The 19,395-nt window shown below is 45.0% G+C and overlaps 1 protein-coding gene and 1 long non-coding RNA gene across 2 annotated transcripts in view; both read left to right on the top strand.

Annotated features, from left to right (window-relative positions):
* OC90 (otoconin 90) overlaps nt 1-15,094 on the top strand; it is a 38,114-nt gene extending 23,020 nt beyond the window's left edge. Inside the window, exons 6-15 of the mRNA XM_063131332.1 lie at nt 73-114; nt 302-358; nt 1,962-2,012; nt 2,527-2,577; nt 3,393-3,443; nt 6,617-6,736; nt 11,767-11,859; nt 12,693-12,867; nt 14,244-14,350; nt 14,590-15,094. Coding sequence (XP_062987402.1) covers nt 73-114; nt 302-358; nt 1,962-2,012; nt 2,527-2,577; nt 3,393-3,443; nt 6,617-6,736; nt 11,767-11,859; nt 12,693-12,867; nt 14,244-14,350; nt 14,590-14,906 — 1,064 coding nt within the window. The 3' untranslated portion in view covers nt 14,907-15,094. The remainder of the gene's footprint in view (nt 1-72; nt 115-301; nt 359-1,961; nt 2,013-2,526; nt 2,578-3,392; nt 3,444-6,616; nt 6,737-11,766; nt 11,860-12,692; nt 12,868-14,243; nt 14,351-14,589) is intronic.
* LOC134401176 (uncharacterized) lies at nt 1,977-2,543 on the top strand. Its single transcript, XR_010025639.1, has 3 exons — nt 1,977-2,012; nt 2,148-2,195; nt 2,527-2,543. It is a non-coding gene; the product is annotated as an uncharacterized LOC134401176 (long non-coding RNA).
* Nucleotides 15,095-19,395: the final 4,301 nt, after the last annotated feature.

Here is a 19,395-nt window from a genome sequence, read left to right as displayed (position 1 = left end):
TTTTCACAAGGCAAAACTTTTTCCCATTCTTTTTCGGTCAATGATGGGGCATCCCTTCCCTCTTCTTTTCAGAAACAGCAAGTGAGAAAACTCAGACAACAGTTCATACGGAAGGTATGCTTTGCACCCCACACATGAATGGGGGAACTTCATTGACCCTGCTTCCTTTTTGCATGGAGGAGTCTTATCTGCATAGATCTGTATGTTGTGTCCTCACAAAGCTTGGTGAACGGACACAGTTGTTAAGGATGTTATATGTCTCTTTATGGTAAGAAGCCAACTCGCTTTCCATCTTCTGCAGAGCTTCAACACCCGAGGGCTGAAGAGACTCAGTTGATAGATACGTCTGTGGCAGAGGGTATGTGCCTGTTCCCCACTGTTCTTGTTTGGGATAGCTGGGAGCCATATTTTTCAAGAAGGGGACAAAATGGTCCATTGATTCTGAGAGTTAAGGAAATGTTCACATATTTGGCTAACGAGACCACATCACACCAGTCCTCTTCCAGCTTCATTGGCTGCCAGTCCAGGTCCGGGCCCGATTCAAAGTGCTGGTATTAACATTTAAAGCTCTAAATTGCTTGGGGCCAGGCTATCTGAAGGAACGCCTCCTCCCATGTGTACCTGCCCGGACCCCATCCTCAGGGGTCCTTCTCTGTGAGCCCCTGCAAAAGGAAGTGAGGCAGGTGGCCACCAGGAGGAGGGCCTTCTCAGCTGTGGCACTCCGGCTGTGGAATGAGCCCCTAAGGAGGTTTTCCTGGCACCTACACTATATTCTTTCAGAAGACCTTTTTATTGTCTCAGCATTTTAATAGTCTATACATTTAGTTTTAACTTTGCTGTTTTAAATTTGTATTTTAAATTTGTATTTCTGCACCTGATTTTATCCTGGTTGTGTTTTTATATTGTATTTTATATCATGTTTTTATACTGTTTGTTTTATACTTTGGATGGTTTTTAATTTTTGTGAACCGCCCAGAGAGCTTCGGCTATTGGGCAGTATAAAAATGCAATAAATAAATAAATATCATTCTAAGCAAATGGTGTTGAACCTCAGATCTGTAGGGCAAATCTGGCCTGGCAAGAAGAGCTGTAAGCTAAAATCTGATGGCTTTCTGACCCCACACCTTTGGCCCTGCCTTCCACTGGAATGCACCCCCAAGAGCTTCTCTGAAAAGGAATTTGGCCCTCAGGCTGAAAGAGGTTCTGAACCTTTGTTCTAAGCAATGGAGGAGTGGAAGGTAGGAAGGGTCATAGGATCAAGGCCACATATGTCACAAGATCCAAGCCAAGGCTTCATGGACGTGGAAGAAGACCATTTAGCTTCAGAAGTTCCTGAACATCAATGGACCAATCCAGCATCAGCTATCTCTAGTCTCTTTCTAGCTTTTGAAATTTTGTCAGGCAGTGATGGGTTGTATTGATTAGACCAGTGATCTTCAACTGGTCAAGACACAAGACACTCCTTGGGCTCCAAGCCTGCAACATGGTGGCAACAGCTTTGCCGTGACCCATTAGGACTGATCTTGTGACCCACTTTTGGGTCGCGACCCACCAATTGAAGACCATTGGATTGGACTTCGGTCTACAAGCTTTCAGACATGACACAGTTCTTCATGATCAAAAATAAGGTAGAATCAAGTGTGCTTTTTAATGCTCAAACTGAGTTCATAAGCTAGACACTATGAGAAGAAATGAGTTATCTGGTAGGATTACAGTTCGTTATGATTTAGCCAGAGAGATGATTAAGGCCTAGTTTTTAGATGTGGCTATATATGGCTATCCTCACTCTTGTAGATGATAATTCGTTTGTCTTTATTGTACATCTTGTGCAAATAGAAGGGGGGAAAACACAGCAGCTATGCTACTCCAAATATGATATGTTAATTTGACAAAGAGATTTGTGTGATCCTAAAGCTTGCATACTCTCATGAGCATACCCTGATCTATTGTGTATATTGCAGTCATTCCACACCCAACCAATGGGTCAGCTGTACGGATTTCTGGAGCAGAACGTAAGTGCTTCACGGCTCCAATTTTGTTTGTTTGTGTCGTTAATATGGTTAATTGTTCTAATGCTTTTCATAAACATCCTTGATTTTCTTGATGAAAGTATCACTTTTGGGCTTGTTCCCCTTTCTTTTAAACAGTTACTTCAGATGTGGCTGGTGATGGAGGTCTTCAAATCCACAGAGGAGGTGTGTAGCCATTTGGGTCTTTTGTAAATATTTCTAAATATTGCATTGCCTAGAAATACGGACTTGGATATACAATCTGAAACATCTTTTTGGGGTGGGTGGGAGAGAAATAACTCTGTTAAAGAAAATGTTTTTCAAATTAATTATCTACTTCTTAACTATTAGTAGTAATTAGATTGATAAGTTAAAAAGAAAAGGAAGACTTCACTCATGATTTAAACTATGGTCAACTCTTGATTATAAATGGGGTTGGATTAGCTCTTCTGCTGAGCAAACTATAGAGCTGGGCTCCAGTCAGAGAATGTCCTGCTTTCTATTTTTACTTTGGCAGATGTCCCTCCAGGGTCCAGTGACCTGTTCCTGAGCAACCTGGAAGATCAAGGTAAGTAAGGCTAGTACCACTGTCTTCCCCCTGTCATTCACATCTCCTTCCGATGACACAGGATAATACATAAAGACATTATTGATTACTAATCTTTAGATTGCTCTTTTCATGTATTACATTTACCCGGTGAGCTTCATAAGGCTGAGTGGGGGATTTGACCCTAGGCCTTCCCAAGCCTAGTCCCACACTCTTAACTATATCCCAGTGATGCTCCTAAAAGTTTTGCAAAGTATCATCTACACCCACAGTTATCAGAAAAGGAAAGTGGTGGAACAACTAACCATAGCACCATTATTTATCATTATCTAATCTGGCGGCCAAGTGTGTGAATGCAGAAGGCAGGAACATGAGAGGGCTGGTGGGGATATCTATTCATGATAGAGGCCATTCACCCTTGGTCCATGATAGTGCCATGATCAAGGACACTAACACTTGGTCTATACAGAGGTCGAAGACAGAATTCTACCAAATACTTCACTACTTGGTCCATAGTGTTCCATGGTAGAGGCTACCCACCCTTGGTCTATACAGATGTCCATGATACAGTCCATCAAATACTACGCGTCTTCATCCATGATAGTAGAGTTCATGATAGACCAAATCATGGTCCGTGATCACTGCCAAATACCCTGGCCCTTGGCCCTTGCTAGAAGCCATCCACCTTAAATGTTCCTTCAGTGGTGAGGGGGCTTGACAGACAAACACCCTTTGTTGTGAATTACTTGCAGGAAATTGCTTGCTTGAATTTCTTTGGGTGGATGGATGGCTTTTCTGATCAGAGAATTAATCCCACTGTTTTTTGTTTTAAACAGCTACTCCAGATGTGGAGAGTGGTGGAGGCCTTGAATCCCTTGGAGAAGGAGGTACGTGGCTAGAAACGGATGGAAATATGTATAATAAGCTCTTTCCATTGAAATTAAAATAGGGGGGAACTATCAGCTGCTGCTGTTGGAACTCCCAGCCCACAATGAGTTTAATATGAATGAATTAAATTAAATCTGAATCTGTCTCCTCTGAATGAATGTTTGGCGGCGGTAATGGGCTGGCTGAGGAAAAACAAACTGAAGCTGAATCCAGACAAAACAGAGGTGCTTGCTGTCAAGGGCTCTGACCTAGGTTTGGAGGTGTGTCAGCCAGTTCTGGATGGGGCTACACTCCCCCTGAAAGACTGTGTTCGCAGTTTGGGGGTGCTCCTGGATCTGTCACTCCAAATGACAGCCCAGATAGATGCGACAGCCAGGAGTGCCTACTATCAGCTTCGGCTGATACGCCAGCTGCGCTCCTTCCTAGAGTTGGCAGACCTAAAGACGGTAGTACACACACTGGTAACTTCGAGGCTCGACTTCTGTAATGCACTCTACATGGGGCTACCTCTGTGCCTAGTCCGGAAACTTCAATTAGTCCAAAATATTGCAGCCAGGCTGGTCACTGGTACACCTAGGGGTGACCGTATTACACCAATTTTAAAATCTCTTCACTGGCTGCCGATTCGTTTCTGAGCAAAGTACAAAGTGTTGGTTATCACCTTTAAAGCCCTACATGGTTTGTGTCCAGGCTACCTGCGGGATCGCCTTCTCCCATATAATCCGCCCCGCACACTCAGGTCCTCTGGGAAGAATCCACTTCAGCTAGCAAAAACTAGATTAACAACTGTTACCCAGAGGACCTTTTCTTCCGCTGCTCTCAGACTGTGGAATGGCCTGCCGGAGGAGATTCATCAACTTGACAGTCTTTTAGAATTTAAAAAAGCAATAAAGACTGATCTATTCCGGCAAGCCTATCCAGTGAAATTTTAGAATGTTTTCAGGATGTTTTCAAGATGTTTTAATCATGTATGGTATGTTTTAATCCGTTTTAATGTGTATTTTATATCATGTTTTTATACTGTTTGTTTTATACTTTGAATTGTTTTAGTTTTTGTGAACCGCGCAGGGAGTTTTTGCTATTGGGCAGTATAAAAATGCCATCATCATCATCATCACCACAACTGCCCCACTGATGCAGTACTTTCACTCTTCTTCTGAATGGGGCTGGTGGGTTTCTGAGAGAAAAGAGGTCTACGGTAGTGGATTGTCACTGAAAAAGCCATTCTTTATGTACTCTTGCTGTTCAGGTGTGGCTGAGCAGGAAGGTGTCATGCAATTTGATCACTGTTAGTGGTTAAGGGCGCAGTTCTACTCATCTTTAGACAGAAAAAAGTCCTGAAATTCCCAGCATGCACCAGTGAGCCATGCTTGCTGGGGCATCGTGGGAATTTTAGGACTTCTTTCTGCCTAAACATGGATTGCACACTAACTCTTTTAAATCAGTTGCTATTTAAGCTATATATAAATGATTGATTGGCTTTCTAAGTTTTTTTCTTACTGTGTTGGCAGTTATTGTTGCGATACACATTTTATATTCAATGATGTCAATTATTGGCCCCATTCAGAAGACACCTTAAACCAGGGTTTTGGGAAAAGATTTTTGAAATTTTCTTAAAAGAAAAGGGGGAAAAAACTACAAAAAGTTACAAAGCATTGTCTGGTTTGCTAACATGTAGTTTCTACTTTATATCTATTTATGGCAAAAGCTCAAGAAGGAATAACTGCTGCTTTTGAAAATTCCATGCCAAGAGGTAAGTCAGCATCATCCTTGTGGCTTCCTACAAATAAGATACCTTGATGAAGCACTTGACATAAATATACCATCATATGGCGTCAAGTATCTGAGAGTAGACGAAAGACTACCTAACACCAAAAAAAATGACAGCGTTAGCACCAGGCAGATTTCAATGTGGAGAGCATTCCACAATTGGAGGGCCATCACTGATAAGGCCCTGCATATAATTTGCATTGTTGTTTTAGCTTGGGAAAAAACGGAGGGTAAGGGGAGACATGATAGAAGGTACAAAATTCTGCATGGTGTGAAGAAAGTGGATAGGGAGACATTTTTCTTGCTCTCCCATAATACTAGAACCCTGGGTCATTCCAAGAAGCTGGAAGATTGGTAGAAGATTCAGGACAGATAAAAGGAAGTAGTTTTTCACACAGCATATAGTTAGGAAGTAGTATAACTATGAACAGCATAGTATGGAATTTGCTACCACACGATGTAGTGATGGCCACCAATTTGGGATGGCTTTGAAAGAGATTGGACAAATTCATGGAGTAGGCTATCAATGGCTACTAGTCCTGATGACTATCTACTACCTCCAGTACCAGAGGCCTATGTACGCCAGTTGCAGGGGAACATGGGTGGGAAGGTGCTGTTGTATGATTTCCTGCTTTGTTGGTCCCTGGTCGACAGCTGGTTGAACAGAGTGCTGGACTAGATGGACCCTCCCTCTCATCCAGCATGGCAGTTCTTATGTTCTTATGACCCCATTAGTTGAGGGTTCAGTCTCTCAACCTTGGGTAGCTTGGTGGACAAGTGTCAAAAGAAACATGATCATTTCTGTGCATTTAGCCACCTTGGTGTTTTCAAAGCAACCTCGTCCCAACCTGCTGCCCTCCAATGGCCATGGTGGCTAGGGGTGACGGTTGTGATAGGCAAACACATCTGGAAGACATCTGGTTGGGAAAGGCTGCTTTAAAAGCAGGGTAGAAATGACTTAAAGAGTTACCTAGGGAGGTTGTGGGCTCTCCCACACTAGAGGCCTTCAAGAGGCAGCTGGACAACCATCTGTCAAGTATTCTTTCGGGTGGATTCCTGCATTGAGCAAGGGGTTGGACTCAAAGGTCTTATAGGCCCCTTCCAACTCTACTATTCTATGATTCTATACTGTTATCATCTAATGGGTTGGATCCAGAACCATTGTTCCGTCAGCGAGATGCCGCTTGTGGAATGGAATTTCTCCATCCTATTCTCTCCACGTGCACCCATCAGAGCAGATTTAGAGGGTGTCTGGGGGAGTGATGAACATATTTGGAAGGGGCAGTGCAAGGGGGAGGAGGAGATGTGGAAGACCTCTCCTACAAGTGGTACCTTTCCCCTGGCATAATGGTAGTCTGGATCCAACCCAAGGGGTTTAAATTAATCATGGATGTGTTTTCAGGGCTGTCAGCGAAAGCTTTCATCATCACAGAGGGAACCACCTCTGATTCATCTGATCTTAACTCAACCGAGCCTGACTTGGTGCCAACTTCCGATTTTCCTGGGAGGTCAACAGACAATGGTGAGTAAAAGTCATATTCTTAGGAGCTCCATTTGGACAGAAAGCAATGTGAAGTCTTAGTCAGAGTTCCCTAGAAATCTCCCATCTTGTTCTGAATTGCAGGACATCATGCAACCCTATGCTTTTGTTGAGTTGGGGGACTGGTCAAGATGGTATCCAGGGTGGGGTGTGTATGTCCAGTCCAACTTTGCATTTCTTGATACTGGGAGTAAGGATATTAGGAATTGTTTTTTAGGAGATCTCCTGAGAGCAAGAGCGGGTTGGCCCACTGCTAATATTATCTGTGATCTGTTAGCAGAGTACAGTAAAGCAATTACAATCAAGGTTGCAACGTTTGCTGCAGCAGCTCAAAAAATCCGCCAAACTTTTCTAAAGAAATCAGGTGTAGATTGCAGAGGGGACCACCTGCTATAATTTCCTGTTATCATTGCTACTAGGGTCTGTATCGTTTTTCCCCCAACAGTATAAATCTCAGCCTTTTCTCTCAGTTTGGTTCTTTTAATGAATTCTCTCCCTACGAGTTCGTAAGAATTTTGGCTGTCATAGAGACATCTTGTTTTATTGTTGTGGTTGTAACGGCCTTTGTGCCATAGACAAATAAATGTATGATACTGGGAGAGAGAAGGTTGATGGCCATGCCAGGCAAGTTTCACAAAGGCACGTCATCTAGTGTACACACATCCATTGATAGGCAAATCAGTCGGCTTATGGGCCTTAATGATCAGCAACTACCTGAATAGGGTACCTCTTCTCCACCTGCTCCCTTCTGGAATTTGCTAATGGGGTGTCTGCAAAAAGACAAGCAGTTTTGATTTTGAAAGCAGTTGGAGGTAAAGTGCAGAATGCTGCAGCTCGGCTGTTGTCTGGAGCTGCCCCTTTCTAGCATGTAACTCCTCTGCTGAGGGAACTGCACTGGCTGCCTATTCGCTACCGGGCCAGGTTTAAGGTTCTTGTACTTGTGTACAAAGCCCTAAACAACTTGGGACCAGGATACCTGAGAGAGCGCCTTCTCCCTTACCAACCTGCCCGGTCACTGAGGTCATCCGAGGGCCTGCTCCTGGTGGTTCCACCTAGATCCATCCTCCGTTTGGAATCTACCAAGGGAAGAGCCTTTAGTGTGGTGGCGCCCCTCCTGTGGAATTCCCTGCCTCTGGAGGTCAGGCAGGCTCCGACCTTGTACTCCTTTCGGCGCCTCCTGAAAACATCTTTATTCCAAGAAGCCTTTCTTTAACATGCAGCCTTGGATTTCTGATTTTTGCTTCTTTTTAAATTTTGTTTTAACTGTTTTATTCTGTTTTTATTTTCGTTTTACTTTGTACACCACTCCGATATTTTTCAATGGGGAGTGGTATATAAATATTCTAAATAAATAAATAATAAAGTCAGCCCGTAGCTAGAGACAGAACTGGGGGCCCTTGATGTGCAGAACGCTCAACTAGAAGACAGATGGGGGAGCAATATCTGTTGGAGTGGGTTTAAACTATGAAACTGCCATCTATGCTCAGCTAGGGATTATAAGAATTTCACGTTTGCTCGCACAACATGCAAGCACTCCTCGTTCAAGGCCCAGAATGCAAACACAAGCACGTCTGCCGAAAATATTTGCAAATCATCAAACATGCCCTCGCATTCATCTTGTTCCTGATTCCCAGTTCGATTCATGCAACTTTCCTGATTCGCGCAAATTTTTGCAATAGACTGAATCAGCCCCGCTTTTAGCCTATGGAGGAAACATGCGCCAGTAAGGAAATTTGTGCAAATTTGGGGAGATTTGCACAGATCTCCTGTTCAATCGCTACTCAATTTGTGCGAGTTTCCCATTCGTGAAAAATGAGCAGCGATCGCAAACATGAATGGGACATGAGACGAACAGTGTGATGATGTCTGGAGAATCCTAACACTCTCAAATATTGTGCATTTGCCTATTCAAATGCTCAGCTTGTTTATTTGTAAATAAGTGCCTATAGTACAAAAAACCCATAAGGCAAGGATGGGGAATGTGAGACCCTCCAGCTGTAACTTCTGTCATCATTCCTTTTCTTCATGTTTTGGATTTCTTGAGATAGTCAATGGGAGGCTTGAGCTTTGGATTTTCAAATCTTGTCTTGGGTTTGGTACCTAAATTGAAGCAAATGGTTTTAAAAAGCGAATCAATCCAAACAGGATCAAGCCATTTTCTGAAGGTCCAGAGTGAAATTGTATGGTTGGTAGGGATGTGCTCCGCTCCGATTAGGAGCGTAGAAGCAGTAGCGGATTGGCCTGCTCCGCCTTACCCAGAGGCGGAGTAGGAGCGGACCGCGGACCCCCTAGAAGCAAGGCGAAGAGAAGCGGCCGTTTTTCGGAGCTCCGAGTTCAGGCGGAGCGCTCCGGTCGCCATCTTGAAAACATTTCGCCATAGGATTGCATTGCGGCAAATAATCGCGCATAACTACGTTGTTTTTGAAGCTATCATTCTGAAAATTCTTGTGCACAGAGAGTCGTGGATGGGGGTCATTTTGAGACCACTCTCACCTCTCTGCATCGTACGGGTCACGGGCTATATATTTGTGAAAATCGGGTCAACCGTGCGGGTCAAACTGCGTTTTCGGCTTTTCGCCCATAGGATTGCATTGAGGGAAAGAATCGGGGATAACTGGGGGGGGGGGTTTAAGCTATCATTCTGAAAATTCTTGTGCACAGAGAGTCGTGGATGGGGGTCATTTTGAGACCACTCTCAACTTTCTGCATCGTACGGGTCGCGGGCTATATTTTTGTGAAAATCGGGTCAACCGCGCGGGTCAAACTGCATTTTCGGCTTTTCGCCCATAGAATTGCATTGAGGGAAAGAATCGGGGATAACTGGGGGGGGGGTTTAAGCTATCATTCTGAAAATTCTTGTGCACAGAGAGTCGTGGATGGGGGTCATTTTGAGACCACTCTCAACTTTCTGCATCGTACGGGTCGCGGGCTATATTTTTGTGAAAATCGGGTCAACCGCGCGGCTCAAACTGCATTTTCGGCTTTTCGCCCATAGAATTGCATTGAGGGAAAGAATCGGGGATAACTGGGGGGGGGTTTAAGCTATCATTCTGAAAATTCTTGTGCACAGAGAGTCGTGGATGGGGGTCATTTTGAGACCACTCTCAACTTTCTGCATCGTACGGGTCGCGGGCTATATTTTTGTGAAAATCGGGTCAACCGCGCGGCTCAAACTGCATTTTCGGCTTTTCGCCCATAGGATTGCATTGAGGGAAAGAATCGGGGATAACTGGGGGGGGGGTTTAAGCTATCATTCTGAAAATTCTTGTGCACAGAGAGTCGTGGATGGGGGTCATTTTGAGACCACTCTCAACTTTCTGCATCGTACGGGTCGCGGGCTATATTTTTGTGAAAATCGGGTCAACCGCGCGGCTCAAACTGCATTTTCGGCTTTTCGCCCATAGGATTGCATTGAGGGAAAGAATCGGGGATAACTGGGGGGGGTTTTTAAGCTATCATTCTGAAAATTCTTGTGCACAGAGAGTCGTGGATGGGGGTCATTTTGAGACCACTCTCAACTTTCTGCATCGTACGGGTCGCGGGCTAGAAGTTTTTAAAAAATCGGCGGGAAAAATACCTTTTTCAAAGGGCTGAGGGGCAGAGTCAGCTCCCGGTCATGATGATCCCAAAGTTGGAGGAGGGCATAGGCAAAACAGGTAACTTGGGATTCTGGGAAACTTCTCTTTCTTCATCTGAACGGGCTTTTCCCCGTGTTTTTTAACACACCTCGCAGGGATGTTGTGTGTGGGGTGCCCGATTTTCAAAAATTCGCCAAAAATCAGGGGATGATGGGATTGCTTTGAAACTTGGCATGCGTGTGTATATCCCCATGAGGTGTCATGGTGCCAAACATGAGGTTTCTAACTTGAACAGAAAAAAAGTTGTATAATTTTTTAGCTTTCAATGCAAGCCTATGGGGGGGGGAAACGGAGCTCCGGATCCGGATCCGGAGCTCCAGGCGGAGCGGAGCGGAAGTGGGCGGAGCGGGGGCGGGGCGGAGCGGCCCGATCCGAAAAATGGCGGATCTGCAAGTGAAGCGGAGCGGGGGGTCCGTGCACACCCCTAATGGTTGGTGCACACCTCTAATACTTACCCATCCCTCATCGGAGACAGTATGCCTCTGAATACTAGTAACTGTGGTCCATGCATGGCAGGATTGTGGTGGAACCCGAAACCTCGGGCCCCTTTGGTTCGCTGAGTGGTGGTCACAAGCTCTCAAGACACGATTTCTCTCTCCTTAGAAGGTTTATTACAAGCAGCGCTGCAAGGTGGCAGTTTGAGGAACTGCCCAACAATTTCAGGAAAGGTTAACATATTTATAGGGTCAGGTCCCCTCAGATACAATGGCATAACCTTCCCACCAATCATAATACACCAATCATAATACGTAATACAGCTATGCAACACAACAACCAATGAGAAGCAAAGCACTTAGGCATACACAGAGTTCAGGTACTTCTCTGACTAGAATGCCATAATGGGTATTACAATAGCTACAGGAAATACATCTCCATCTGTTTCCTAGTTGTGGTTAGCTCGCCTTAAAAAATATGTCTTACTATCTATTTCCTTTTTGTGGTTAGCTAGCCTTTAAAAATATCACACTATCTGCTTAACTGTGACACCAAGCGTTTTGTGACTGTTTTGTGACATCAAGTGTAAAATTAAAAATAGGGTTTAATTAAGCAGGAAGATATGAACTTTCTGTTGTATTGAGCTAATGTGTTATAGAGCTATTTTCCTATACCTGTGGGCATTAGGTAAAAGAACCAGCTTGATTTCCTCGACAGGATGCTGTTGCACTCTTGCGCTACTTGTGGGCTTCCCCTGTTTGGCCACTCTGGGAACATAATACTTGATGAGAAGCTATTTTGTCAAAAGCAAAATAGCTTCTGGTCCATGAGATGCATTAGACTCCAGTGTGCTACAAGACTCTGATTCGTTTCATTTTTGCTGTCAGTTAGACTAAACTTCACCAGCTCTAAAAAGAGTCCTTTTAATTTGATCTACAGGGAACAATTTCAAGATTGGTGGAGAGGAAGGCACAGCATTTTCCACAGTGCCTCCAGAAGAGACACCAGATCCTGAAAAACTTCTTGGAGAAGGTGAGAAATGCTCTCTCTTCAACCAGCAATTTAACTGGAAGAAGTCCAAGGGAAAAGTTGGAGTTTGAGAAATGTGTAGTTTAATAATTTGCAATAGTTATCTAATGAAATTTGAAGTGGGGTGTGGGGGGATGGAAATCCACCATATTGGGATTTGGTCTTAAATAAATCAGAAGTCAATGTTTGTATTCTTCAAGAAGAAACCCATCCCCTTCCCATTATTGGTCTATTAAAAGGTTCATGGAGTGTTTGTAAGATGATGATGATGATGATGATGATGTACACAGAGGGTTGTATCCAATGATGTCTGTCCATCAGCTGAACATACACTTCTGGGGGAACAGATTCCCGTTTCTACAGGCCACCCATGCCCCTACAGTCAGCCCTGGACGCTGGGTAGAGGCGATGATAGACCCTTAAAGAATTCGGGGCCCAGTCTATAAGACAGAAATCTGCATAAAATTTCCATATCCCCATTGAAATCCCCTGATAAGTGTGAGGGGTGGATAGTGAAGGGGTGTTGCAGCATGTGGGAAGAATTAACCCTTTCCTCCCCTTCTGGAATCCCCCTTGAAAACTGACTCCTGCATAACCATTGAGCTATGCTCAATTCACACCAATAGTTACTCAGGTCCCCGGGGAATAGATCTGGGGCTGGGGCCCTATGAGCTCTAGGGTAGCGATATCTCCTTGGTCTTCCTGGACATTTGGGGTGAATGAAGGTGCAGGGGGAAAGGAGAAATTCCATTGCATAAGCCGATGTCCCTCGCGCCATGTTGGATGCAGCCCAGGAAGTCTAACTGTGTGACCCAGATTTCTCCCCCTTTCTATAGTTTGCGACCGTTTGACCTTTCTCCAACTGAGAGACAATGGAAGAGTCCAGAGGGAGCTGCCACAGTTAGGCGAGATGCTCTATTGTTTAACTGACCGGTGCCCAGAGGAGTTCGAATTATACGGCTGCTACTGTGGCCAGGAAGGAAGAGGCCAGCCGACTGATGCTCTGGACAGGTTGCTCCCTCCCAAAACACTTTTAATGCAAATGGTTCAAAGTGATCGACAAACACCTCCCACACACTTCTACAAAACCATTTTTTTTAGGGCGTGATCCTATCAATTGTGTCCTCAGGGACTGGAAGCCCCCAAACTTGGAAGCATCTGATCATCCAATGCAGGGAGGGGAGGAGAGGCAGAGGCAATCTTCACCTCCTCGTCTTCCTGCTCTGCAGATTTCGCTAGATGGGCTTTTTGGCCTGTCTAGCGAGGGATCTTCGGAGGGGTAGGTAAGGAGGCTGGAAGATGCTCAGGATAACTCAGATCCTGGTCTCCCCAGTGTCATAGAATCATAGAATAGTAGAGTTGAAAGGGGCCTATAAGGCGATTGAGTCCAACCCCCTGCTCAATGCAGGAATCCACCTTAAAGCATCCCTGACAGATGGTTGTCCAGCTGCCTCTTGAATGCCTCTAGTGTGGGACAGCCCACAACTTCCCTAGGTAACTTGTTCCATTGTCGTACTGCTCTAACAGTCAGGAAGTTTTTCCTGATGTCCAGCCAGAATCTGGCTTCCTGTCACTTCAGCCCATTATTCCGTGTCCTGCACTCTGTCCTTCCCTCCTTGCCCACTAGAATACCCTCTTTTCTCCTCCAAGGCTGCTTTTCCGATGATCACCCAGGGACCATAGACTTGCTCTCTTAGTTTATTTATAGCCTTGTCCTAAAAGATGCCTAAGGGCAATATAACAAAAATATAGAAGTTGTAACACAGTAAAGAATATGTTCAGAGTGAGCTTAGCCTCCACCCCCGCCACACACAAAACTTTCTGGAAAAGTGGGTTTGCCTGTATAAAAATGTAGAGGAGAGAGTGGGCTATTTGCCACTCCCTCGGGAGTTCTATTTCTGGGGGAGTGGGCAGCCACTAAAAAGTCCCTGCTTCTCATAATGACTAGTTTCCAGTGGAGACAAAATATAAAGCAGAACCTTGGGTGGAATGGGGGAGGACTAGAATTGAACCTTTTTTCCACGAGGCATTTATCATGCACTCATCATTCCCTACTCATGGTTGTTCATGGGCTCTTTAGTTGAGGGTGTGATCCTCTAGTTCAGCCTTCCTCAACCTGGGGCGCTCCAGATGTGTTGGACTACAACTCCCAGAATGCCCCAGCCAGCTGGCTGGGGCATTCTGGGAGATGCAGTCCAACACATCTGGAGCGCCCCAGGTTGAGGAAGGCTGCTCTAGTTTCACCTCTGTGTCTTAAAAGCACTTCCAAATCATGGAATTTGCTCAGAGCAGAACACATTAACAAATCGTATGAAAATGCAAATTTTACAACGATCAGAGGATGCTATTGAAATGCACTCTATGCCACTCTCTCTGTTTAACTAAAGGTGCTGTTTCTCTCATCATTGCTGCCTGGAGCAAGTTAAGAAACTGGGATGCCACCCAGAAAGAAATTCAAGATCAGAGGTTGTGTGTTTTGATCACACACCAACGTGTAAGTGAATGATCAACAGAATCCATTGCCTATTACAATAAAAAACAATTCTTTTAATTAAAAAGAAGATGACTCCCCTTACAACATATAGGAGAGTGATTAAACGAGTGTGTCATCATCTGAACAGGGCCAGAGTTTTCAGACATTCCCAAATTCATTTGACATTTTCACCACAACACATCTTTATTATTTGGTCCAAATCTTCTTAAACACAGCAGTATCAATCCTCTTTTTCTTAGGTGTTGGGTGGAGCATGTGTGAAAAGCTCCTGTGTTCCTGCGACAAGGCCGCGGCTGAGTGCATGGCGACGGCCTCCTTCAATGACACCCTGAGATCTCCCAACAGGCACGCATGCCAAGGGGACAGACAGTTTTGCCGGAGGGGAGGCCACAAAATGCCCGCCAGCAGCGCTGGGATTGGCGTCCCCAGCGTCTCCAGTGAGGAAGAGAGCAGCAGTGAGGAGGCAGAACCAGCAAGGGGCATTTTGAGAAGGGGAAAGAGAGCAGCACACCATGCACGGGGAAACGCCAGAGGTGCACCGTTGCAAACAAGATAATCAGCATTTCTGTGTCAAGTTGGGAAGCTAGCAGGAGTATTCAACAGGCAGCCTGCATGCTATCCTGGTTTATAATACAACAGGATGTGACGTCGAAGAGCTGTGATTATATTCTGAGGGTTTCCTGTAGGTTTTTTTTTCTATATATACACCGTATTTTCCGGCGTATAAGTCGACTGGGCGTATAAGACGACCCCCAACTTTTGAGAAGATCTTCCTGGGTTAAAAAGTCATCTTATACTGGGCATATAAGACGACCCCCAACTTTTGAGAAGATCTTCCTGGGTTAAAAAGTCATCTTATACTGGGCGTATAAGACGACCCCCAACTTTTGAGAAGATCTTCCTGGGTTAAAAAGTCATCTTATACTGGGCATATAAGACGACCCCCAACTTTTGAGAAGATTTTCCTGGGTTAAAAAGTAGTCTTATACGCCAGAAAATACTATATATATATATATATATATATATATATATATATATATATATATATGCTGTTTAGGGGGAGTCACTTTGGATCAGAACTACAGCAGTGTGTGTGTGTGTGTGTGAGAGAGAGAGAGAGAGACAAGGAGAAGAGTTAACCCTTTCATCCCATGCCATTTTTCGGTTCTAAATCAGCACACACACCCCTCATTAGCATCCCCGTCCCATCTATTTGTCCAGCTGGGGACACTTACAGATATCATATGTTTGTCTGTAATTTATCCTCCCTAGGGCAAGTAGTAGGTTTAGAAGCGTATTGGTGTTAATCAAGAAAAAGGCATTTGCCACCCTCCCCACACAGTAGTTATTAATGTTTTTAATATAAATGTAGGAGACCCTAACCATGGATCCCCCAAAATCACATCTACTCATCTTGCTTAATTTTATGAATCCAATTTTTCCTCTTTCAGGAAAAAAAGAGGTGTGGATTGTACAGTGGGTTGTTTTTAATGTTAATAAAACCAACAGGAGAAGCAACGTTTAGAAAATCAACTATTATAGTTGGGGCCTATTTGTAGGCTGCCACTGGAAAGGAGTGGATGAAGAGGAGGAGGAGACAAACCCGGCATGGGCTGCTATGTGGCCATCTTGAAAAGGCTTGTGAGGATATGAATGTATGGAACTGCTTTATGCTGAATGAGACCATTGGTCCATCTGCCATAGTAGTGCCTCCATGACAGCAATTCTCTAAGGTTCCAGGAAGGTGATTTTCTCAGGTCTATGACTCAAGATCCTTTTGGCTGGAGATGTTAGGCCCCAAAGCACATCCGCATGCAATGCAGGTGCTTTCCCACTAAATTATAGCCTTTCTGTAAGCAGTCCTGAGATCACTGGATGGTGTCATGGAAGGTTTCCAATGGCCTATATATGCAAGTGCTCTTCTCTATGCTTGATCATTGTCATCCTAACCTGGGCCATAAAGTTCTCCAAATCCTTACTAAGATTGTGATGCAGTTTAGAGACCTCCCCAGACTGCACTTTCCCCCAGCACCACCCACTTTGCCGAGCTACTAGAGGTGGCAATGGGGGGGGGGGGAACCATCCAGACCACAAACACCCCAGGCTTCATGAGGGTTTCACACATCCACATGATTCCTACCTCCACTAAGCAATACAACGGTTTGGGAAGGCATGGCAGAAAGCATCCTATCTATGCCTGGAGAAGCACATATTTCAAGGAGGCTTCTAGGACCTGTTGCATACCTAGTGACCTCGTCAGGAGCATGATGGGGCTTAGAAGCCCCAATTTGTAATGAATCCTTTTGGCGTTAAATTCAGGACATCCATAAGAAAAGAACGTAAGAAATGCCAGGCTGGATTAGACCGAGGATCCATCTGGTCCAGAACCAGCTGTCGACCAGGAACCAACAAAGCAGGACATGGTGCAACAGCACCCTCCCACCCATGTCCCCCAACAACTGGGATACTGGAGGTAGCACATAACCATCAGGGCTAGTAGCTATTGATGGCCTTCTCCTCCAGGAATTTATCCAACCCTCTTTTAAAGCCATGCAAATTGGTGGGCGTCTCCACATCTTGTGGTAGTGAATTCCATAAGGTCCTTCCACAGGTCCACCTAATACAGTATCCTGTTTCCTACAGTGGTCAATTGGTTGGCTGTTGAAGCCTTCTAAATTAGAAGTTATCAATGTTCCTTGTACCTTTCAATTCCATGAATTAATGGTGTGTCGTGTGAAAAAGTGCTTGCAGGGGTTTCACCCATGTCTAATCGCCACTGTTGCTCATGCTCAGAATAAATGGAGTACTTGAAAATCATACACGCACACACACAGAGCTAGATTCACAATGAGTTCACACTACTGCTGAGTCGTTTTTAGAGTGCTTGAGAGTGTCCAAAACCCCTTCCTTGTGGATTTTTTTGTTTTGTTTTCAGTGTTCTGTAGCTCAGCAAGCAATGCACTTAGATAAAGTAAATCACTGTACAGTTCAGTTCTCACAAAAACTAAAAAAGAACAGAAAACCCAAGTCGATTGATGCTGCCCTAGTTTTTCAAGTTTCCTAAAGTCTTTCTGCATTTGAGCTAAATGGCACTGGAAACTGAGTTAAGTTGAAGATGCAATTATCTTCCAGTGGCTGGTTCTTTCTGGATTGGAACATATGGGTGTTTGCTAGGCATGTGCTCCGCTCCGATTAGGAGCGGAGAAGCAGTAGCGGAGCGGGGGACTTCGCCTGCCCTTAAGGCAGAGGCGAAGAGGATTGGGGGGCCGGCGGAGCATGGCGAAGAGGATCGAGGTGAAGGCGGATCCTTCGCCTCGATCCGGAGCTCCGCTGGAAAGGTAAGTGGGGTTTACCAGGCCCTGCTGCTGTCGCCCATGCGGCGACAGCGGCAGGGCCCGGTAAACCCCCCCTCCTCTCCCTTACCTGCCTCCGTCCACGGGTCCGTCGCCGTCTTCAATTGAGCCCGTGGTTCCAGCAGGAAGTCTGGGCCGCAAGTGCGGAGCTCCGAGCGGAGCTGAGTGGGCACAGGCGGAGTGGGGGCGGGGCGGAGCGGGCCGATCCGAAAATGGCGGATCTTAAAGTGAAGCGGAGTGGGGGGTCCGTGCACACCCCTAGTGTTTGCCTCCCCTATGGATATACACACACACTTCATTTACATGTGAATAAAGTCAGCACAGGTAAAGGTTTCTGCAACAACGGCTAAACCCCACTCATCAGTATAAAATCTATCATGGAAGAAAATCAACACACACTGAAAGTTTAAGGTACCCGTCACATTTAATGTCAGAAAGACATTTGCAAACGGCATGGTTTAACTTGCTTTTCCCTTTTTATTTGCTTAAATACAGAAGATTACAGAAAGCATGTTCTTACATTTAACAAAAACTGTTCATTAGGTAAAGCCAAGAAAAGGTGAAAGTCAGAAAAACCAGCTAACCATATTTTTATGCTGGACAACTGGCTGAATCGAAAACATGGGGACAACTGCACTTTCAGGTTACATAACAGCAATTTTCTCTAAGAGTCAGGAAGTTATAGAAACAATGGGAAATGGAAAGCTAGACTACATATAAACCTTAACCCAGGGGTCTAGTTTTCAAACTGCAACTCCCATCGTCCCCCACAAATGGCTATGCTAGCTAGCACCAATGGGAGTGGCAGTCCAAGAACATCTGGAAACCCACACATTCCCCACCCCTAGTTTAGATGGATAAGATACCAAGAAAGAAACAGTCAACATTAACTCTGTTACAAATATCAAGTCCCAGTGTGCAAAGACAACTGGCCACAACATGTAAAAATAGGGGCATTTATGTGCATACAACACAATTCTAAGTCCTGGAAGTGTGCAAGGAACAGGAGATTCTTTAGATACTATGGATAACTGCACCATCTAAACAAAAGGAAAATGTGCAAGACTGCACGTATGTATTCATGTATCAGTAGACCCCGAGTAGATGTGGTTCTTTGTTGACAGCGCTCCTTCTATTTAGTTTTGTGCAAAAAAAGGAGCAGCCACAATCATCCTGGGAAGTTTCTCCTGCTCAATGAAGCCACTGGAAGATGAGCAACCGGGCGCCTGTGCAGATCCCATTCATTTTGACAGGGCTTGGCACAGGGGAAATTCCCTGGAGGATTGAGCATGAAAAGAACAGCTACAAAATGTCAGTGGTAAAAAGTATCCTGCAGAAGCAACCTAAAGATTCCCACATATGCAGCGGCTCTCTTTCCTATAAAGAAAAACCACACACCACGTATGTGCACAACAACTGCTCAATTTGCACGTTGGATGTCTTCTGCTCATATCAGAAAGCACGGCAATAACTCTTCGTGCCGATTTAATGGATCATGGTCTACACCTTTGCCTTTTGTTGCACATATTTAAATACATTCCTATAGGCCAGCCTTCCTCAACCTGGGGCGCTCCAGATGTGTTGGACTACACCTCCCAGAATGCTGGCTGGGGCATTCTGGGAGGTGCAGTCCAACACATCTGGAGCGCCCCAGGTTGAGGAAGGCTGCTATAGGCCATCTACCACAGCCAT

Source organism: Elgaria multicarinata, chromosome 7, assembly GCF_023053635.1.
Source record: "Elgaria multicarinata webbii isolate HBS135686 ecotype San Diego chromosome 7, rElgMul1.1.pri, whole genome shotgun sequence".
NCBI classification, from domain to species: Eukaryota; Metazoa; Chordata; class Lepidosauria; order Squamata; family Anguidae; genus Elgaria; species Elgaria multicarinata.
The sequence above is the reverse complement of the archived record's forward strand: the minus strand, read 5'-3'. Positions and strand labels throughout refer to the sequence as shown.